At 32.1% G+C, this 24737-nt stretch overlaps 1 protein-coding gene across 7 annotated transcripts; it reads left to right on the top strand.

The window, feature by feature from the left end:
- Positions 1–1188: 1188 nt before the first annotated feature.
- Positions 1189–24308, top strand: LOC148597118 (uncharacterized). 7 transcript variants are annotated; one of them, XR_015918923.1, is made up of 5 exons: positions 1219–1450; positions 1889–2263; positions 5431–5543; positions 7549–7626; positions 8790–8911. XR_015918923.1 is itself a non-coding variant. In XM_088562982.1 (2 exons), the coding sequence occupies exon 2, from the start codon at positions 17684–17686 to the stop codon at positions 19379–19381; it is 1698 nt and encodes a 565-aa protein (XP_088419108.1). In that variant the 5' UTR covers positions 1201–1450; positions 17680–17683; the 3' UTR covers positions 19382–24308. The 7 variants fall into 7 exon arrangements, 1 of the variants encoding a protein (XP_088419108.1); XR_015918920.1 differs by having other exon boundaries at positions 1233–1450; positions 7546–7626; XR_015918921.1 differs by having other exon boundaries at positions 1243–1450; positions 2092–2263; positions 7546–7626.
- The last annotated feature ends 429 nt before the right edge of the window (positions 24309–24737 follow it).

Below are 24737 nucleotides of genomic sequence, written 5' to 3' on the forward strand. Positions count from 1 at the left end.
ATATACTTTCTGTGCTTTCTGTTTTATCTTTGTCACTTTTCTTGTGTTCATTGTCGTAAAAACAATTGAGAAGACGAGCTTGATTCCCACCCCCCCCAAAAAAAAATAAAAAAAAATACATCAATTAACTAAAAGAGGCTCACAAAAAGTCGAAAGAAAAACGGTAATAAGATAAAGGTAAAATGAGGAAAATGAGGATGTGTCAGGTGACGTGATAGAATAAGCGCCTTAAAATTGTCTTTCTAGAAACACCCGCCTAGTTGCTCATAAGATGTCAAATTCTGGTTTAAACGAACGAGAGTAACTACAAACCATATAATTTAACCCTTTCTAATAACTTATTCTTAAATTTCGAGGAAAAAACGTAAGGCTCTGTCTCTGAATCTTTTAACGGATTCTAAATCCAGAGATGCTGAATTTTGCTTCCAGGTTTTAATGGAGTCGTCAAGTTGCTCATTTATTTTTGTTACTTTGTATGTATTGTACTGGTTTTTTAGCTTTCTTCTATCCATGACTGGTCTTTGTCCCTGGATTATTTTCGACTTCCGTTAGAATCTTGGTGCTCATGTTTGCTCTTTTATATGGTCGATCAATAGTTAAACCTTTGAGAACAGATGTGAAAATTGAAAGATGAAAAAACCGTCAATAGTCATGCATTGAGCTTAGATTCCTTCATCTGATGAAATGCCTATTTGCAGACATAGTGGGTGACATTCCGTTTTATCAAACATATTTATAAATGCGAAAACGACCAGAAATTTGCCTGTTTCACAAACCAGCGTATTTCATTCAGAGCGCCTCTTTTACCACCGGTCTTGTATAATATCCAATTGGAACAAATGAATGCTCACAATGACGTGGGTATTTTTTTTGCAAATCCACTAAGTTTATATCCAGATTTTTTTATTCTAAGAAAGTTTTAGCGTAAGTACGATGTGTCCGGATTTCCCCAATCTTTTTTCAATGGGGAAATCCGGACAAATAAAAATACATCAAAACGGTCTATACTTTTAAAAGATTTAAGAATATGTTGCTTTTTTTCAAGTACATTAAGATGTATTCTTAAAAAATTTATCAAATTTACTTATCAGGTTTCATATATAACAGTAATCATACATGGTGTGCAAATTGTCGTTATTTATAATTCCCGCCTCGGCAACTTAATTCTCAATGTCAACAAATGGGTGAAATACCAAGTTAGATTAATATACGAAATGGACAATATGCTCGATAACGCTGTGCTATTCAGAATTTTACGATGTTAAAATATTTACACGTATTTAACTGTATAAAAATAGCACCACTTAAAGGTCAACCAATTGTGTGTAATCTATGAAGTTCTACCAGGAAGTAAAAAGATAATATTCCATACCATACCAACAGGGCGTTTTCGTCGCTAACGTTCAAAGAAGTTAACTCCGTGCTAATTGGGAATACTCACCAGTAAAAAGTAAGATTTTTACTTTTCCATTCAGCTTTTACTCCAGTTCATTGTACCATATTCCTATATTGTCCGTACTTTATTATTTCATAACTGTTGATAAATATATCAAGGGTCAAACTTTCGGACTAAGAGTAAGACTATTTTTTTATTTTTTGAAATATAAAAAAATAAGGTCTGCCACATACAATGTACACACCTTAAATCCATATATATAACAAGTATTAGTACATCAATCCACATAGAATTCTGACAATGCTTATCAATGGTAGAGTTGATTCATAGTGTAGAATCAAAGTACCAATGTACTGAATCAATTTATATCGATCGTTTTTACGCCTCAAATAATCGTCATGTTGCCAAAATATGGAAGAAAAGGAAAGTACGGGAATCGATTTCACACATACGCAAGGGTGTTAAGGTACTTTGCGAATTTTTTTTTTCTAGGGGGAATAACTCTACAATGACTTTTGTGACGTCAGAATGGCAGGACCATCTAAGTGGCGTATTCGGAGAGAAAACATTCGAATGCCATTGTACTATCATCGCGTAAACGGTGTGTCGGGGTTAATATAGTACATTTTAACTTCTTATTTGACAAACAATTCTTATTTTTCGGTTTAAAACTAATCGGAAAGCGTATTTTGAAGAAAATTGAAAGAATCTTGCCACGCCCACCAATAACTTTCGACCAATCTTCGGCTTTTGGTCATTCATCGGGATCAATGTGAAGCTTTTCTACAATATCAGCTCAGCTGTCAACACCTGTTCAAGTGACTTGGCATGACTTCACCAAGAACTGAAGACAAAAGCGGAGGAATGGTAGGTATTTAATGTTGATTTCTATGTCTGATCAATAATTTTTTTCTCTTAAGGTAAACTTTTGTTCCGGAAAAGCGTCCACAACCACAGGTTTGCCACCAAAAATGAAGTGAGAGTAAAGACAGACTGCCTCACATTTTTTTTTTCTTCTTGTGTACATTATTTATAAAGTTTGTTATCTGATTGCCTGGTGTCACACAGTACACTTGTTTCTGTCAACAGTAAAATGGAGGGGCAACCCTTCCCCCTTTTTTGACGAAGACAAGTGCCTGTGCATGATGTACTGTCAGATCTGGGCCAAATATGTGTGTATACAAAGTGCTCTTTAGAAATATATCTCAGTTATCAACTCAATCATATACGCATATTTACTTAAGTAGATAAAAAAGGGACAAAATTAGTTCTAAGCATATCACAGGCTTGCATATATAAACTAAGAGTTAGGATGATAAACTACTGTTCTTGTTGCTGGAAAATTTCTCCAGTGACAGCGGATCACTCTACACGTGTAGATATATATTATATTGAATGTTGTTCACACACTTTTTATGGGACAGGATAAATTTAACATTTCGCCAGGACTTTATTTTACTGGTACAGAGCAAAATAACCTGTTAAGTTGATCTACATACACATGTATGATTAAAGGTTTTCATAAATGTAAGATACTGGTTGATAATTCAACAGACCCAGATCAGGTTTGCTGGTGTGACTTACTTTTTTCTTTATGGAATCTTCTATTTTCTAATTTATCCCTTAATTGCCCTGACAGTAACTACACAAAATATATGTTTATAAATGACATGCAGTGATTTTACTTTGTGTGCATTAAGTATGATCACAAAAAGTTAAAAAGCTATATATATGTACAAAAATGTTAGCTACATGTATTAAAAACATGTACATACATGTATTACTAGTCTGTACATAAATGTGTGAATTATTAATACCGACACAAGTGTAGGCACTCTACTGTTCACCTCAGAACATTGTGGACGACAAATTTTACCAAAGCAACAAATGTACATGAATATTGTTACATAATAATGATGATAAACACAAGCATATATTGTACATGCACATGTAGCTTAACATTTTTGTTTGAACCCACATTAGTGTACATTCATATATACATCCTGTGTTAAAAGAGCAAGAAGAATAAAATTCACAAGAATATATAAAAACCTATGGTATTGATAGTTTTTGGGCTACTTACTGAGGGAATATATACTTATCAATTGTACATTCTAGAAATTTATATAATTCTACATAAGTTGTTGATATGTGGAATATAAATTGCTCCTGGTCTGTTTCTAATATAAACCAGTCTTAAACGGAAGTGAGACAATGTTTTGTTCAGGCTACAAAAAAATAATTTGTAACAAAAAAAAAAAAAAGAAACGTATTTGTACATCCTGACAGCTTCTTCAGGGCACATATACTTTGTAACAAAGTGATGTTATAAGTAACAATATAATTATTGAAAACGATAATTTACATGTATGTCTTAGCACAAGTTTGTAATCGTGTCATTATTAGTTTGAAGTACACATGCATGCATGACTGCATGCATATGGCATTGTACATGTACTTTTGACCAAAACATTTGTGTATTATATTTGATATTATCCTAATTATCATACTAGGTATATGTTTAATCATCAAATAATTGAAAAACTAAAAAGCATTGTGACATGGGGACTCAATTGCATAACATGAATCATGCCAAGCAAGTACATGTACCTGAAGATGCCATTGTACATGTATGTGCATGCGCATTTACCTTTCATTTAGTTGCTTGGGAATTGTATGTGCTGGCCAATTTTGTCACTAAGTCAATAGTGATTGAGGTACATTATCTGATGTAGCATGTTCATGATGTTAACAAAAAATATTTTTCGATCATTAAACTAGGTCGAATGCATTGCATATGGTTAACACTTAGGGACAGTCATGTTTTATCTCCAAGTATTGGCCGGCAAATATAAATTTACATTAGAAAAACAGGATTGACCCCCCCTTTTCTAAATAAGGCAAAATGTTCAACCACCCTCTAGATCTACAATGTACTAAAATTATTTTTAAAAAAAATGAGACCCCTTTTAAATGCATGTGATTGAAGTGTTTCTGCCAAGTGTAAATGCATTAAATTTTACTGTCAAATTTATGCTAGAGTGTCAGTATTCATTTCATAATGAAAGCATATATAATTGTAATTTAAAAATCAAAGTCTGCAATTTAAAAGTGCACACAGGTTAAATAGGAAGTGGTTTAATATACAGAGGCTGAAATTTCATAGATACTATACATTTGTAGGGGAGGATTAAATATGCAGACTAAAAGTGTAAAAATCTATCTAGATTGATCAGGATTAATTTTATATTCAGATTGAGGCAAAAAATAGAATACAGAATACACAGGAAGTAATTTTATAAGCAGAGTGGAGCATAGAAGTGTGTTTTACATATGCAGAGAAGGATTTTATACATGCTATATGCAGACTGGAGTAAAAATTGCTATATTAAGTACATTGTGTGTTTTTATATGTTGATTGGAGTATGAAAGTGTGCAAGATGTTGAGTGATTTCCTGATTTATTAGAGAGTATTTAGCATCCAAGTATAAAAGTGTATGCTACGTACCCAGGGGGCAATTTTATATGTAGCCAGCGGTTTGAAATGCTTATTGCATACACAGAGCATACTTTGGTATTAAAGTGTATGTTAGATTTTTTATATTGCGTATCATTTGTATCATATAACCATGAATGGTTTATATCAAGAAAATTATGATCCCCTTCCCAATTTAACAAATCAGAAAATTTGTATTTTTTCTTTGACCACCCCTCCCTTCCCCCTTTTAGCAGGCCCACCCTTGGAGATAAATAATGACCAATCACTTAGTATAATAACTCAAAGAGTAGTAGTATATTGCAATCACTTCCTTTATTCTTCCATGTGATGTTTTTGCCCTTGTATTGGCTCTCAAGTTTGGTATTTGGTTTTGTACAGATTGGATGTACACTATAAGTATTGTCGGTTGCTGCCTCAAATCAACTTCCTGTACCAACAGATTAGCCTTGCCCGAAACTTCTTGTTTCAAATATTCAATAAGTACTGGTATGTGCATTGTACATGTGTGCCTTTATTTATTTTTCATGTTTTACAGGCATCAAAGTTAAATTGAATGGACCTTTACTACAGTCTGGTTTGTAAACATTTGCCTCTACTAGTGCCTAGATTATGCACTTGATGTACACAGCATGGATCATTGAATATCAGGTATTTTAAAAATATGTTTTAACAGTAAATGCTTGGAAATTGTCTTTGACTATCTTGAAGCCAAATAAAATTATACCTCTGTTTTCTGTTACCCAACTGAGTGTGAAATTTCACTCCCGACTGTGTAAATTTTTTTAAAGCTGACTTACCAGAAATTTTTAGCACAGGTCCGTCTTTTTTTCCTACGTGACTACTTCCAGTTTCCGGTTTTCAGATTATTCTCGAAAAAACTTTTTATCAAATGACATTTGTCTATTATTAAAGAGTAATCAAGGAAACCAAGGTTATAGCGGTAATCAAAAGAATGTAATCCAGTGTACTTTAATCTCATATGTACCACTTACACATTATTTGGCCTGATGAACACAGTGCATGTTACATTTAGTTTTCTTTAGCACATTTTGTATCATATGATTTTTGTAAGGACATGGGTACAATAACATGTATGTACATAACACCTGTACATCAGTCTAAAAAGTATATGTATTAACATTTCCGTAAACAAAAAATAGGGAATGTGATAATCAAAACATCGTTCTATTATAGATCTTGTGAACACAACCTCCAGTATTTATTGATCAGATGCATGAGAGAAACAAAGTTTTCTCCCCGTGCAGGTCCGGGTGTTAATAGAATAGACCTGCAGCAGCGCTAAGCTTCTTGTAAAAGGCGACACAATAGTGCTCAGAACCCTAGCCAGGGGCTAGGGTGCTCTGCCCACAGAGCAACTGGGTTGTGTGCCCCAGGTGGTGGAATGGGATACCCCTGGAATCAGCCATGTTACATGCCTGGGTTATCAGGCTATAATACAGAAAACCTGACCGCAAATCATAGTGGTGCACCATGTTAGGAAAGATGCCACGTTCCTGGGATGTGAAAGAAGCCTACTGTGGTATTCTCCCAGAGTAGGAACCACAGGGCTCCACCACAGGAGGCTAAATTGCCCGACCCTACCCACCACTCCCTATTTCCAGTGGCAATCAAAATTTGTCGACCCCATTATCCTTGTGTCCCATCCCTTTTTTCATTTCATCATCATTTCATGTTCATTTTATCATCCGTTTCATTTCCATCGTCTGAATATAGCTGAAATGTTGCTGCTCAGACGTTAAAACCCAACAATGAATCAATCATCAATCAATCAATCTATATGACAGTTTGATAACATGTATGTACACTTATACCTGTACATACATGTATGTTACCAGTATATATGGAAGATATCAGGTTGGTATAATCATATTATACCTTTTGTTAAAAACAATCTTAACAGCAAGTTCTTGGACTGTAATCACTGAATCTTGAACAAAGTTTAATCACCATATACATGTATATGTACATATGTGAACATGTAGATCATGAACACATTAAGCATGTCTAGGAAATAAAGATTTTATAAGAAAACAATTTTTTTAAAAGTTTTGTTTATACAAATGCATTGTCTTAACTGTGTTCAATACTGAATAGATTGAACTGAATTATTTGCTCACATGACCTCTATCTATTATCATTGTTTTGCTCACGTTCATGTATTTCAGATGTTATTTGCTCTTGAGATGAAAGCACATTTATGAAAGCCTTTGCTTGTGTGTTATCCCATTTTTCATTTCATCATCATTACACGTTCATTTTTTTATCATCCACTTCATGTTCATGGTCTGGATAGAGCTGAAATAATTTTGTTTGGGAGTTAAACACCAATCAACCAATCAATAAATAAATATTTAGTGCACCACTTAGCAGCCATTAAAGTTGAGAAAGTTTAAGTTTTTCATGTACCTTTTTTACAATACCGCCAAATTTTACATCTGCCAAAATAACCGATCGTACCATCATATGGTTTTGTATTAAACTGTAACGAATGATTGTACCTGTACTTGGTCTGCACATTTGGATGTTGTGTCAAGCTGCTCACTGAGAAACATTTTATTTAGAAGAATATCTTATGTTATTAGGTCAAAATTGTATTGCTAAAATATTCTTCCTGTATTTTTTTTTTCAGCAGATTATTAAAAGACTCCAGAAATGAAGTTATGTGGGTATGAAAACAAAGCAGTCATGACACTTGTAGAGATAAATACATGTAAGTAAAAGATTTAGTACTTCTAAAAATGGAACAGTAAAGTATATATCAACCAGAGGTTTACTGATTTATTTGTTTGAATCCCTCCTGTTACCTGAAAATGACCCCCCAGTTCTACTGTCAAGGTCTCCCCCTCCCTCTTTTGACATTTTTTTCTGGGATGAACTCTGTATAAATACATCATATTTTTGCCTACTAGCAGAATTATGTTTTTTTCAAACTATAATTTTATAATTTTTCGTATTTTAGCGTATATTTTTACTTTTACAAATTTCACCAAATTCTGCTATTGATTTCCTAATACAAAGTCATGAGTCGAGATTTACTTGTACAACAACTGAGCGTTTTAAATTGCATCAACAATATGAGGACATGGCCATGCTTATGATTGCAAAGTGATATTTTGACAAAGTGACTTTATTCAGGGTTTTCTTATTCAAACTTCCTGTTTTTTAATGTCTGTTTTAGAGCCATTTACTCTTCATTTTAAAAGATGAAGTTAAAAATTATTCTGTACATTCATTTTAAGTAGTACTCCAGCTAAGGTTCATGCAAAATGTGATTCATGGGTGAAAAGCTTACATTGTTGATATTTTGTTTGAACTGCCATAGTAAAAAGAAAACAATATTTGGTTTTTCATACAACCCTTGTTGTTAGGATACAAAATTTGATTGAATGCACTGTAGATTAAGACAGTTTCAAAATTAAGGGGATTACTCTGTAAATGATACTCAAATATAACAAAATCTATTATATTTTCAATGTTGATTATCTACTAAGAGCAGGCAGATTTGAAAGAATAATTACACATTTTGTAATGTAGACCTATAAAACAACTACATTACGAAAAATAAAATATGTAGCCTTTTTTGGGGTGTATCACATTTTTCAGAATTTGCCCGATTCCTACACAGATAGCTATTTAATAATTTGTTCATCTCGAACAAAATACAATTTTGGTTTGTTTATATTATTATTATTATTATTATTATTATTATTATTATTAAAACACATTACTTTTACATGTATGGGGTGTTGCAGTCTTTAGTTGAGGCCATTGAGACTAAAACAAGGGTATTTTTGTCTTACATTAGGAAGTGTATGAATATTATTTTTTTAATAGTTTGAACTTCTAGTTTAATTAGTTGCTATATACTTGTAGGTATTGTTTACAACAGTCATAGTAGGCAGAGTAAACTGGAACCAATGGATTGTGAGAATAATTGGAAAATGTTAAAAGATAGAACAAACTGTACTATAATTAAAATAAAATTTGATGAATAATGTAATTGTTTTCTAACAAGTCACCCATAAGAGAGTAATTGTATTCAGTTTTTTTTATGGTTTCAGTTGCTTTAATGTAGATGTGCATAATGAAAATATTGATTGCCTGCAAGTGAAAGGAGGTAATTATTCTTCAAATCTGTAGTGAAATAATCCTCCATAATGGTTTTACAAAATTTGAACTCTTCAGCCTTTCTTGTTATACAAAATAAAAACCTCGAAAGCTCTGGCCTTTAAAATCTGTCTGATCCAATTTTATAATATATTTAAATTTGTTAATTCTGTCACCATTACTTGTTTTTAGTTTATCAATCCTGTCTTTGTGCCAAACTCCTTAAATAGTTATTTTTTTTATTTCAAGTTTTAAATGCCACCTTGTGCATCCGCGGTAATTTTTTTTAGTGAATAGCGGAAATTGGGGAGTAGTTTCAATTACAAGCACAAGTGCAATTCCTCGTTAACTTCTCAATTGAAATCTATTGTATTTTATAGGAAGGTCAGTAAAACGTTTAATTGACTCCGATTTTAAGAGAACACTCCGACAGACGTGATGGTTTCGTCGGGTATAAAAAGGCATCGTATTTGTAAAATTTATGAAACTAACAACCCAAGAGACAAGAAATTAATAAAAACTCTGTTTTATTTTATTTTCGTCAAAACAATTTATTGGTTAAGGATTTGAACAGGCGATTTCCGTCTTTCGAAACGGCGACATTTCGCCGGGTGTCGGCTCTTATTGAAAACCCTGAAGATAAGGCATCATATAGATGTGCATTAAGGGAAAACAATTAATGTCTTCTCCTTTCTAGGGTAGCATATCTTCATGGTTTAAATAGGAGTAGGCCCAGATGAGTCATGGGTTATTTTGTTAGTTAGTTTGCCCCCAGTGTGTCTGTTTTCTAGTCTATAATTGCTTCTACTCACAACTTGTGATATGAAAATTTTTGTGTGCATAAGAAAAACCATTGCCTTTAAAATCAGTATCAATGTATAACTACAAAGCAGGATCATTTCGACTGTCAAAACGTTACAGATATGCAGAGGGTAAGTTAACAAAGAAAAAAAAATACCTGCTTTGAAGTATGAAGGTATTTTTACCCCCAAATTTATACAATCCTTGTACAACATGTACATGTACACAGCTTACAGGTTTATCCCCCCCCCAAAAAAAAATATATATATATATATATATATATATATTTAACAAAACAAAACAACCAAACAAACAAACAAACAAAAAAAAAACCAAAAACAACAAAAAACAAACAAACAGATATTCCTATAACCCAATTTAAATAGGTATTCGGAATGTAACATCATTTTCGCTGCCGCGCTCGTATCCAATACTATGCCGGTTTATCACTCGAGCGTTTATATTTTCGTTTGTTATGTCGTGAATAATACCACTCATTTTGAATCAAAAAGTTCAGGAGGAAGCGCAAAACAAACCTAGTTCATTTTTGGGCATTATCAATTGAGGATATCCAAGTCTACGTGAAAACTGCTGCTAGAACTTTACCTAAATTACTTAAAATTTAGATATTGTCTGTTGAAGTGGAGAAATGTGATGGAAAACGGGAAAACGGCACATTTGGATAAACAATCTCAAGTAAAGTTCTCGCAGCAGTTTTTAGATAGTTTAATATGCGTTTTAATGGCCTGTTAAATTTTTATGGTGCGTATTGGTCGGCTTCCTCCTGGACTTTTCATGTTTCTAATAATTCGCATTGCATTTTGTTTTTTGTTTTTTTTTTTGTTTTTGTTTTTGCCCAGGCCCAGGCTACTGATACAAGGCGTATACTTGTAATTAGTATTACCGATAACTCGACATTGTGTTAAATTTCAGACAACCCTTTTTTCTAAATATTTTCTCGTTTACATATTATCTTTTAAATTTATACAAATAATGCCCTGTCATTGTTATCTACATTATGTTTTTTTTCACATTCAATGAATCTTCAACAACAACTTTATTCAGAAAAACACTCAGCCGTAGTTCATGCTACGGAACAGGAGCGAATATATATATACAGTTTACAATGGAAACGAAATGAGTAGACAACAGACAATATTTTTAAATACACAAAAACAAAATACACTAATTCATTGTCACACAAATGTATTGAAATTCAAAAGTACATTTAGCCTTATCATCACCGGAAATTATATCACGTGGTTTGTATTTTACAACACGTTTATAAAAGAAAGTCAAACTCTCATATAGGTTTAACGGATTAATGTGACAATATGTGTACTAGTATACAATTTAAAAAAATATATGTATATATGGGATTACTGTGTGCCTACAAAAGTTTTGCAACTTTTGCGATGAAGATAGAAAGGTTAGTCAATACATTTGTGTTACAATACATTATCATTCCATACAATTTATTAACATTCGGATTGGCTGTATAGTAACATGGAAAATACTTATTTCTAAGTTCGGTTACAAGATCATGATTGCACAAAGCAACATAATGAAACTCGTCCCCCAGACCTGTTCGACATAATGTGCAGACCCGTTCATGTTGTGGTGTTCCGTACCATCTTCCTGTTTCCATAGGAAATTTCAGGTTGCATGTTCGAAGCTTACATATAACTGTTCTGTGATATTTTTTGAGTCTCAGTAAGTATGGCTCGAGACGAAACTCAATTTTAAACTTCGAATAAAAATTTCCTCTGGACGAAGCATCAATATCAGAATACCATTTATGTATGAACTGGTCTTGTAAGATCTGTTTCATAAGAAGTTTAAGAAAATTGATATTAACATTCCCTTGTATATTCCAAATTTCACTACATCCAATATCATCAAAAATTGATTTTATGTAACATATCCATTTGAAAGATCGATCACCGTTTTCATACATATTGAACATAAGATTATACAATTTACCAGATAATTTATCTGTGCTATTTACAACTTTAAACCAGAAACATATCATTTTAAGCTTGATGCTGATTTCAATAGGGTATCGTCCTAACTCTCCATACACCATAAAATTTGGAGTAGATGAGCGGAGATTTAGGATTTTCTTGCAAAATTGAAGTTGAATTTTTTCTATATTTGACTTATTTTCAAAGCCCCATATTTCTGAAGAATAGGTTAAAATAGGGGCTACTAATGAGTCAAATAATTTCAATTGCAAATCTATGGGAATACTTGTGTTATTTACCTTGTAATAAAGAGCATAAAGAGCTTTTTGTGCCTGCTCTACGAGTTTGTTTCTGGACTTATAAAAATTACCATTATAATTGAATATAAGACCCAGATATGTATACGAATCACATATTTCTATATTCTGCTCAAAAATATTAAAATGTACCCTTCTAGTAGATTTCCGCTTAGAAAAAAATATAATTTTTGTTTTTGAAACGTTCACAGTCAGCTTCCAAGTTGCACAATATTGTTCAAATACATCTAAAGCAGTTTGTAATTCCTCAGGTGTATCCGCAAAAATTACAGTGTCATCTGCATATAGAAGTATAAACAATTTAATATAAAATTCTATATTTTCTAAACTTTTTGTATCTAGATATTGTAAACTTGAAATAGAGTTTTCGGTCAAAAACTCTTCCAGATCGTTTAGATACAAGGCAAACAGAAATGGAGAGAGTTTTTCCCCTTGACGGACCCCTATTTCACATGGGAAATATTCTGTTTTAAGTTCTCCCATTTTAACACATGATTTAATATTAGTGTACATGTTCAAAATAACATTAAACACTTTCCCACTAATATTATTTTTTGATAATTTTTGAAATAATCCAACTCTCCAAACTGTGTCAAAAGCTTTCCTGAAATCAATGAAAGCACAGTACAATTTTTTACCTGATGAAAGATATAGAGAAATGAGGGAGTGAAGAATAAATATATTGTCCTGTGCACTATAACCTTTCCTGAAACCACCTTGAGTGTCAGATATAACTCGAAATTCATCAGACATCTTATTGAGTCTAGTGTTTATCAGAGGTAAACACTTTACCCAAGTTGGATGTAAGACAAATTGCTCTATAATTATCTAAATCATCCCAATCACCTTTGTTTTTGTATATGGGTTTAATAATTCCAGACAACCAAGTATCAGGTATCAAGCCCGTATCTAAAACAATATTGAACAATTTTACATATATTGGCAACATATTGGCAATAGAACTTTTTATAAATTCATTGACAATTTCATCGTCACCTGACGCTTTACCATTTTTTAAAGATTTAATTGCCAACTTGATTTCATCTTCAGTAATAGGACAATCCAAAATGGCAATCACATCTTCATCAACATTAAAACCATCAGCATCAGGATCAAACTCCGTATTATCGTCATTTTTATTTAACGATTTAAAGTATTCGTACAATTGCTCAATAGTGATTTTATTATGTGCATTTGTTCCTCCTTTTCTTACTCGATTCAAAATTTTCCAAAGTTTTTTTGAATCTTGCTTGGAGGTTAAACGTAAATCTTGTTCGAATCTGTGCTGATAATTTTTGTAACTCGTATTCATTTGCGATTTGTACTGTTAATCGCATTTTTAAGAGCCTCCCGTTTTCTCTATTCTTAATAAAACTATACCGATTCCGTGCCTTATGAAATTTTGCACGTGATTCGGCACACTTTTTATCGAACCAAACTTTATGATTTTCTTTTTCGGTACTACGGCGCTTTGGTTTGCCAAATGAAGACAATGCCGATTTTTTAAACAAAGCAGCAATTTGACGGACAACTTCGTTTAAACTATCAACAGACACTTCACCTTGACCCTGTGACCGAACTTCTTCCAATTTTGTTTGTAACTCAGTTAGACATGTGACGTCATTATTGATCGATTCAATAAACCGGTTCTCCTTATAACTCACCCATCTAGGGACATGCGTAGGTGAGTCATAAGGTGGAGGCGTGGGATTTATAGTAACTGTGCGCACTGAAGCATTGAGACAAAACGTAATACAACTATGTACGTCAGAAAATAACGGATCAAAGTCATTCACATTAAAAAAACTAAACAATTCAAAACAATAAGAAGACAATAATACATAGTCAATTAATGAAACATTTTTACAAGTTTTAATACCGACTTGGTAGTCATTTCCTGGTAATCTACCATTACCTATATACAAATTATTTCTTTTACAAACTCAATCAATTTATACCCAAAATTATTTGAAGCTGACTGATCTGTAGAATACCTTTGTAAAGGAATATTATTTTGTACTAACACCTGATAATCATATACATAAAACAATAGGTCATCATCATCTACAATTTCATCTAATATTTCAAAGAGAGAGTCTTCTGGTATAACCACATCATTCAGAAGCTTAGTTTTAGCATTAAAATCACCAACAAGACAGACATTACAATCTGTTTTACTGTTTAACACCAACATTTCATTAGAAGCATACTTAGTATTTTCAGGAGGTATATAAATTCCACCCAATAATAAATTTTTGTCAGTACTCAAAATTTCTGATTGGATTTCCACCCACCGAACAAAATCACAATTTGTAATATGAAATTTTAAAAAATCTTTTAGCCCTTCTCGATAAACAATTACAATTCCACCTGATTTCTTTACAAATTTCGACCTATATTTTGAAAAACATAAATAACCTTTTGGCAAATTGCCTTCAATATCATCATAACTATCAGTTTTTGTTTCTACAAAAATGAAAATGTCATTTGTCTTTATTAAATTACAAAATTCTGTCTGGACACAACAATTTGGACTTGAGCCCACAGACATTTAAACACGATACGTGTATGTTTTTTAACACATCACTACCAACGTTCACAGTTCGACTCCTGTTAGCGAGTTCCTAGCTGCCCCCAGCGGGAGGGGGGATGCAAAAGTCACCACGTTGGTTTTCGGGCTGACCAAAGAATTGCGGAGGTGGTTCCCTGGACACTTGAGTTGGAGGAGATATAGTAGGTTGTCTACTAGTAGATGGACGTTGATTGTCCATAGGAAATGCCTGTTCATTAAGGGGGTTGTTGACTAACTGGTTCCCAACGTACAGTTTATCCAATACTAGTCGTACATTACGATTACCCTGCTGCTTAAGCCCAATCATTTTCGGGATAAGTTCTTTTCTCCTGTTGCTTATTTCAGTGGGGTATTGTTGGAAAACTGCAACGCCCCTTCTTCCAGTTGATCAATGGCAGCTGACCTTACCCGTTCATGGTCACTATACTTAGCAAACTTGGCTATAATGTTCCTGGGCTTTCTGTCAACCCTTTGTCTAAGCCTATGAACATTACAGAATTCAATATTTTGAGCATTGTCAATACCAAGTTCAGTATGTATAAAGTTTTTAACAACCTCTTCTGCATTTTCATTTTCAGGATCTCGGGACTCCTCAATGCCATTAAAAATGAGGTTATATTTCATTGAGTGAGCCTGCATTTGAAGAAGTTTTTCCTGTAGCATACAATTTTCAAACACAAGTTTATCTTTTTCAGTTTCTAAGCCAGACACCCTGTTTTCAACTAAATTATAATGGAATTCCTCATTAGTTAATCTATCTGATTGCTGTTTTAAATCATGCCTGATATCTTTTATTTCACAGTTTATTTTGGTAAAATGTGATTCCATAGCTGACACTCTAGCAATAAGTTCGTCTAGCTTATCAAGTTTATTCAACCTTGTATTCATGAAGTTTATGGTTTCTAGAATTGTTTGTAGTGTGGAACTATCACATGTAGATATGGGTTGCTGATGAGTAGGTTGTGGAACTTGAAGAGAGTTATGTATAGGCAAACTTGGGCCTGGCAGATGTTGAGTCATGTTGAACATGGGTGTAGTAGAAAAATTGCTTATAGGTGTGCTATGTTGCTGTTGTTGAATGGAGGGATGAAAAATGGTTGGATTGGTACTTCTAACACCGTAAATAGACTCATTTGCATTCGCAATGACTTGAGATAGCTCGGGTGAACTAATGTTTACATTCGGTATGGGCGCCGCCATATTGCTATCGGGTGGGGTCTGAGTACTTTTTGATTTCCTTTTTCTCTTACGTGTCATAGAATAAATCCACAAAAATGTCTCATTTGATATTCATATTGGTAACAAAAGCACATGATGTTATAAGATAATAGATATCTAACCAAAAAAGTCTGATATATAAAACATATTGACGGAGCTCTAACTCGTCCGTCCACTCACTTCGCCTCCATTTCTTGTCAGATACTTAAGTGATAACATATTTTGTAGTCAATTTTCTTGTATAATAACTTTATTGATTTATCTCTTTCTTTATTATTATTTTTTTTTCTTTTATGAAAAAATATTCCGGATGCAATTCTCATTTTGAAAATAGTTCAAACAACCTTTTATCTTCACATTTTTACCTAAAAATTATTCTTTTCATGTTTTTAAAAAACAATAGTTTCTTATTTTTTTCTTTTTGCTTTAAATCAAACACATAAATAAAAAAAATTGTACGTCTTTCTTTGCGCTAGTCGACTAGTGATTTATTGTCGCTTTTTGACACCTCTTGTCGCCAATTAGTGAGACCCCCAGCCATACGTCATAATTGGAACAGAAACAGCGTCTGTCTGAAACAAGGTCCAGGAGCACCGCTAATTCAAATCCCTGATGTGTTGCATGTTTGTAAGTCATATAAACGTTTGTCCCTCAATAACTCTGTTGATTTTCAAACTTCGTATTTACGGTTGTCTGAATATAGCTGAAATATTGCTGCTCGGACGTTAAACCCCTCTGAATATAGCTGAAATATTGCTGCTCGGACGTTAAACCCCAACAACCAAACAATCGTATTTACGGCGGTTTTGCCAACTCAAGACATGACAGTACTTAAATGTAAGATTCCCGAGAGGTTTAAACTGTGTAATCACAACTGAGGATTTTTTTGTAACGAAAAAACGGGCTTAATATCATGTATGTTACCAAGGTCAGGTCAAGAAGCTTAGTATTTTGTCCACCCGCTCCATAAGAGTTAACCCACTATATGATTATGAATACTAATCAAGGTACCCAAGATTCTAGCGGTAATCAAAAGACCAGACATACACAACAAAGAACATAAAGTAACTAAAATCATACATACAAAGTAACAAAAGTAAATTAGCAACTCGAACTCCACTAAAACCTGGAAGCATGGACCAAGTGCACTGGTAGGTTAAGCATCCTCTGCTTTGGCTTTGCTCAGAAAAAGTCAAGTCCGGAGTAGTGGAAAAAGGAAAGGTTTATATAAACTCATTCTAAAGTCGATAAAAAGAATTTGGTAACAAGCTTAATCCACCACCAACGAAACAAAACAAATATCCCCAGTGCCAAATCACAAAATAATAGTTCCAAGCTACGTTTCGCAGCTCAGCTGTATGTAACTGATTTTAACCTGAGTCCCATGTAATCATAACTGGATTAGTTTTTGAAACGAAGAACAGGGGCTTAATATACATGTATGTAACCAAAGTCAGGTCTAGAGACTTAGTATTTTGAAAACTAGTTTGGGGTAAAACTAGATATGATAATGTAACCCCCCCTACACTACGCTCCGTGATGGGTAACACACTGTATGTAAGGTCTAAACTCATTCAAAAGTCGATAAAAAATGGCAACAAGATTAATCCCTTTACGGATTTGGCGCAGGAGATATACTTTTTTGCTTTGACCACCACCGTCAAAACAATAAATATCCCAAGTGCCAAATCTCAAAAGAGATTATACTAAGCTATATACGTACCTGATTTTAAGAAAAGAAAAAAACTATAAATCCTATAGTTCTCTCTTTATTTATATTACAGAAAAATGGCATCTGAAAGCTGCAGCCTCTGTCAGTTACTAGAAAAGACCAGCACCCCTGAAGTATGGTGTCCACAATGTGAGGATTCCCTCTGTTCAACATGTAGTGAGCTACACAGAGTACAAAAAGCAACAAGGGACCATGGCACCATACCTTATGAAGATTACCTAAAACTACCATCTTTTATCCACAAAGTCCAACTTGACTGTGAAGAACACAAACAAAAATATCAATATTACTGTAGGTTTCACGATTGCGTTGTCTGTTATAAGTGTTTATTGCAATATCATAAAAAATGTAAGGACACTCTACCTATAGATGATGTGATCTGCAATGTAAAATCTTCTGCCATTTTCAAAGATGTTTGGATATCATTAAAAAAGACTCATCAAACTTTTTCGACAGCGATCACGGAAAGAGAAGAAAATGTGAAAATACTGAAAACAAAGAAGGAAGAATTATCAACAAATATAAAAAGAAGAACACAAAGTCTTATTGATCAAATAAAGAAACTAGAAAACAAAACACTATCAGAGTTAGAGTCAGTTGTGAATGAAAATGTAAATGAAATCAAAGCCACCACAAAAATCCTGGAATCAAATAAAAGAAAACTTGGTGAATTATTGGGACAGGAGGAACTCATTAAGAACCACGCATCAAATTTCCAAACATTCATCGCAACAAAACAAATGGAGAAAAAGGTTCAAGAATCGGAAGAAATCTTACATAAATTATCTGAAGAAGGAGCCATGGATAATACAGACATAGAAATGAATGAAAACATCACAGCAGACGACACAATTTTTGGAATAAAAACTCTGTGTGACATTAAAGTATCAAAAGAAAAAAATACAACCTCCATAGACATAAACAAACCAAACAAAGGTCAGGCAGAGGTGAAGACAAGATTCCCCAGACAACTGACACTTAAACAACAGTTTACAGTAGATCAAGGTCCGTGGTGTTATGGTTGTTGTACGCTGCCTAATGGACTCCTGGTGTTGACTGATTGTGACAATGGTGTAGTAAACATACTACACAGTAATGGTCAACACAAATCATCAGTCAGATTTAATGGAGGAAGAGGAGCAGTACGGGATGTAACAGTCATCAATGAGAACCATGTTGCTGTTTCTAATCCTCACCATAAAACAATCTCCATCATAGATGTAGACAGGAGTAAAATCATTAAAACACTTCAGATAAAGAGTGAAGTCAGAGGAATTACACATAGTGATGGACATTTATACTTCTGTGTACCTCAGGTAGGAATCCGAAAAATTAATATAGATACAGAAAAAATAGACAAACTCCATGATGACCAGACTGTTAGTGGTGGTTCATATATAGACACAGATGGCAACAGAATATGTTATACCTGTCCTCTCAACAACATATTCAAGCCCAACAACACCACAGTTACTGTCCTGGATTCTGATCTCAGAGTTATCTTTACATTCAAGGATCACAATACAATGTCATGGCCTTATGGAATATCAATGGATGAACACCAGAATGTTTTTGTGTGTAATTATAACAAACATAATTTATTACTGATTTCAAGGGATGGAGATAAACATGAAGTTGTAGTCAGTGGAGGTGATGGGTTGTGTTACCCTCTGTGTGTACATTATGATAAAGTGACCCATCTCCTCACTGTTGTTGATGTGGAGAAGGTGGTCAGGATATTTACTGTATATTGACTTTTGATGGAGAATCAAAACTGAGATAAACAAATTATTGAGATTAATTCGATTTCAAGGTAAGAAAACATGTTTTATTTTTTACATGTAGGCTTTGTTTATCTTAATAAATTTTAATAATATGAGACATTTCTACCTTTTTTTCTTAATTGTCAGACATAAATAAACATACATTTGTTCATGTGATAATTAACTAGATTAAAAGAAAAGAAATACCTTTTATTTTTTGGGGCTTCATTTCTTATTAAAAAATTTTTCAAAAAGTACAGAAATTGCATATTGAGTACAGTGTTAAATGAATGATTTTAAAAAAAGAAAATTATTTCCTTTTTTTTATCAGTCAGTTTTGGTCTTCATCAAGATAGTCAAATACATGACATGTATACTCGAATTCACCTCGGCCAGTTTGCAGTTTTTTTTTAATTATCTTTTAAGTTACTCATAAGTTCCTTTAAGAAATTTGCCATTTTATTTATGTCGTTCAGTACTACAATTTTCATACAATTATTTCGCGTCCTTACCTCTAAGATTAAAAAAAATTCGAAATTTATTTTTCCTACGAGAGTTTTGCACTGAACGTATTGTTTATCCGCCATCTTGTTTCTATGGATATTTTGAGATGTTCCCTATTACCTCACAATTGAGGAGCTGAAATACCATGATTTCCCGCCATATTTCTGGTTCCCTGCTGATTCAATACTTTATGTGGTAAGTCTCATATGAAGTACCAGTTGTAGCATTTTTATTCGGAACTTCTGCTTTCTTCTTTTACTAAAGGTAAAGAGCAGAAAAAGTAATTTTAATAATATCAGACATTTCCACCTTTTTCCTAATTGTCAGACATAAATAAACATATTTGTTCATATGATAATTAACTTGATAAAAAGAAAAGATACATGATTTAATTTTTGGACTTCATTTTCAAAAATCTTAACAATATTTGACTGAACTTTCTACTTTTATCTTGGCATAAGATTTACAAAAATATGATAATTATTAACTTATTAAAAAATGTTTCAAATAGTACAGAAATTTCATATATATATTTCATAAATTTAATTTATATTTTTTTATCAATCAGAGTTGGTATTCATCAAGATTGTCAAATACATGTACATGTATTTACATGTAGATGTGTCATCATTGAAAATAATGCCTTTTGTTGTATATATTTGCATTTTTATGTTTCTAAATATATGAAATGTTCTCCTTTGAAAACTGAAAATAATTAAAATCAAAAATTTTAATATTAGTATTACTTTGTGTAAATATCTAACACCATACATGTACCACATCAAGATATGAATGTGGTAAAAGATAAGTACATGTACATGTATAAGTGATTTATTCATACCCAGTATTTACATGTAGGCCTTTAAAAATAAATTTCTTTAAAACAATAATTAAAAAAAGTACAGTCATGTAATGTACATGTAGCATTTTTTTAGTCATGATTTGAATTAATTTAATATAATTTTTTTGGCAACATGTGATATCCTTATAAGTCTTCATTGCTTCAACTAAAATGAACATATTTTTTTTAAAAGTTTGATTTATTTCATAACTGTTATTGTGTTTTTTTCTTGAAATATTAATTACATGTATATTATTGAAAGATACTACTAAGGACATTAAATTAACCACAACAGTGATTACATGTACTTGCAAATGCAATGATAAATAGAAATATCTTCAATTTATAGATTCACATGTAGGTACATGTACAGCTACATGTATAAAATGTTGATTTTTAAGTCAGTTGTTGTAAATATATATATGTACATGTATGTGTATTTGATTTTATATATTTAGCACTAACGGGGTGGATGGAGAAATTATGAAAAAGGGGAGGGGTGCCAGGTTATTATTTGCTCAATAAGGTCCATAGGTTGTAAAAATTAAAAATTATTCAAAGGGGGATTACACCCTGCACCCACCACTGTAATTATGTTAACACCTATACCTGTATTTTATAATTGGTTCAAATCTAATGTATGATTCATGTGAGGAACAATGCCAGTTTGTATTTTTATGACTAATAAGATTATAACATGTACATGTAGTTTGAATGGTGCATTTATAATGATTTAGTGTTTTTTTTCTCTTGATGGACTGAGACAATATTAATTTATTAAACAAATTCAGATTTAGAGATAAATAAAATATGTTTAATCTATAATGATTTAATTAATCAGAAATCTTCATAAAAATATCAGAAATTTTTCTCTTTTTATCTAAGAACAATGTTTTAATTTACTGACTTAATTATCTTTAATACATTTTTACTTTTTTATTTACATAAATGTAATACATTTTGTAATTAACGTAATAAAAAATCTTTAAAAGAAATGATACTAAATTAGTTTATTTAGTAAAATAATTGATTTTTTGGAAATTATTTTATATTTCTTTATTAATAAGTCTTGGTCTTCATCAAGTTTTTTTTTTCTAATACATGTACATGTATCTAGATGTGTCATCAGTGAAAATCTGTTCACTTCATTGTTTTTGTACCTGTTTATAGTTGTATTTATCATTTTCATGTTTCTATCTTTGATTTAGTCGTACTCAAATGATTTAAAAAATATTTATTTGTTATTTGTCATGAATATCATATATATATATACATGTATATTCTTTTAAAAGTCTCTTTAAAACAATGAATATTTTAGGCACTGTAAACAAATAGTTATAACTTATTGTAGTTATAAATATTATGAATGCATGTACATGTATGCATCCTTTTAATGACTCTTAAAAAACAATACTTTCAAATATTAAAATGAAACTGTAAAAGAAGTAGTATGTAAAAACATGTATTATACTTTATTTTTATTTTTATCCAGGATTTGAATTGTTATACAAGACATTTCACCTTCAACTTTGACAACTGATATCCTTGTACATGTATATTCATGTCAAATTTCATTTAAAAAAATTAAATACATTTCTTCATGTACTGTACATTTATAAATCCTTCTGAAGTTACATGTATACTCATTTTTTATTCTTGAAATTTGAAATATTTTTGACTTAAAGTAAATAAACTGGAAATCACATGCATTTTCACTAATTGTAAATGCATGGAGATTTCTTCAATACTTACCATGTGTACAGTACATCATCTATGTTTAAATGTAATTTTTATCAATATATAAATGTACATGGCATGAATAGAATGCACATTCATTCATTTACAATATTTGTTTATTTTTTTTTATTTTGTTTTTTTTTTTTTTTTTTTTTTTTTTTTTTTTTTTTTTTTTTTTTTTTTTTTGTATAAATATATATATATATGTGTGTGTGTTTCATTTTCTTGTGTATGTACTTACAGGGTTGGATTGAGAAATTTAAAAAGGGGGTCCCGAAAGGGCACTCAGGTCAGTATTTGCTCATTGGATATTTTTAATGAAGATATATGTAACACAAATTTTCCATCACCCCATGAACCCCCTGGGTATCCACTGTAAGTATGTTTACATCAATTATTCATAGTTCAATTCCACCAAACCAAAGTCTGACAATTGAATAGGAAATATCAAGTGACTTGTTAAAAAGGTCAGTTAGGATTTTCCCTGAGATGAATAAACCCAGTTTTTATTTTAGAACTAATGAGGCCTAACCATATGGAATTACATGTACATGTACATTGAACGGTAGAATGATTTATAATTTATCTTCTGAAACACTAAGAACAATATTCGTGTATCTACATGTAGATGGCCAAGGCATGGTGGAAGTTGGTTTTAAACACTTAGTGAATGTGGATTTTCCGATAATGGGCGAATCCAACATATGTCATGATCAATATGGATATTAATGACAAACCTAATATTTTATGTCCATCAAAGAAGTGACACATTCCAATACATTCTGTGGAATATATATTCATCTTCAGGACGCTGTCAACATGGACTCGTTCAAGAGGCTTTGTCGATTCACGGAGTCTTTAATTATGTGCTCTGCCAATATGGATTATCGCATGAAAGGCAGACTATTTGGATTCTTTTTTTTAAGATGGAATTATTTTCTCTAGTGAGAACTTCTGTTTATGTAGAATTAAGCTATGAAAGGTTTTTCATGTATTATACATTGTGTCTTGATTATTTGTTTGAACTTGCACTTCAGCATGTTGAATTAATAACACTTATAAAATACATGTACATGTAGTATTCATTTGTAATTATTCATTCAGTTGTAGATAATTACAAATTTAAAAACATTATTGGTAATTGGCTAAATTGGAAAAAATTGTTATGAGGCAAAACAAATATATGTCAATATTACTTGTTTTTTTTATTTTAACACCACATCACAGTGCACTTGAAAAGCAAAGCATTTTGGTAAGGTGATTTATAATCTTAATGAAATGCACACAAAATGAACATTTCAAGGGCAGCTAATTCTGTCAAAAATTTATTGTTTCTTACATTTTCTTAAAAAAATATTCTAAACAAATCTATTGATGTAGAGATCAAAGTATAATCTTTTCAAATACAGAAAGTATCCTTGAGTAAAATTATTTTTTCATATTTGTGGGCTATGGACATGCATTTTACCTGATTTAAAACTTATTTAATTATTTAGTTTCAATACAGATCCAGTCCAATAATATTAATTAGTTAGATTTTGTTTCTGAGAATATACGAGTTTGAATCATCAAGTTGTTTTTATATAGTGGGAACTTATGCTGTTAAATATGCTTTCAATTCAAAATTACTGTGAAACATTATAAAGCCATTGCAGTCCTCCATAATAAGTCTGATTTTATTCAACTTTAGAAGAGAAGAGTTATTGTTCCTGAATTGTGTCAAGTATCCAGAATTTTACTTCTAATCCAAGCACATTTGAGATTTTTTGTGTAAATTGTCTTGTAATAGTATTCAGACTGCTGGTGTAAAAAAAAATAAAACATATATTACGAAAATCTCTTTTTTGTTTGCCCTTAAGGGCTAGTTTTAATGTACTGGCCTGTCTCTGGCCATTTTCTGAAGATATTCCCATGATGGGGTTAATTTTGCGCATTTCAAACACAATGGTATGACGCCATGTAATCTATGCTTGGCTGTAACTCTAGTGTCCATGGAAGGGCTGTTAAAGTGTGGTCTTGTTGATGATTTCTCAAGATGTGTCCAATTTATCGCTACCATCTGATGATGATATGTTTCACGTCTTCCTGATTGTATCTGCTAAAGAGGTCATACCTTCCAGAAGGTATCTACTAAGGACATCCATGATGGAGGCCTTATTTAAGAGGGTTCCAGTCGATTTCACTAGTATTAATTAACATTTTAAACAAGAAAAGTTTGAAATAGATAATTAACTGCGGTGGAATAATGGTATCACGCTGTCGTCA

This window comes from Perna viridis, chromosome 15 (assembly GCF_037379345.1).
Source record: "Perna viridis isolate PV_CMFRI_1.1 ecotype Kerala chromosome 15, ASM3737934v1, whole genome shotgun sequence".
Classification (NCBI taxonomy): domain Eukaryota; kingdom Metazoa; phylum Mollusca; class Bivalvia; order Mytilida; family Mytilidae; genus Perna; species Perna viridis.

What these genes read in the sequence shown, in the direction of transcription:
- LOC148597118 (XM_088562982.1), top strand. Translation starts at nt 17,684, where the DNA reads ATGGCATCTGAAAGCTGCAGCCTCTGTCAGTTACTAGAAAAGACCAGC.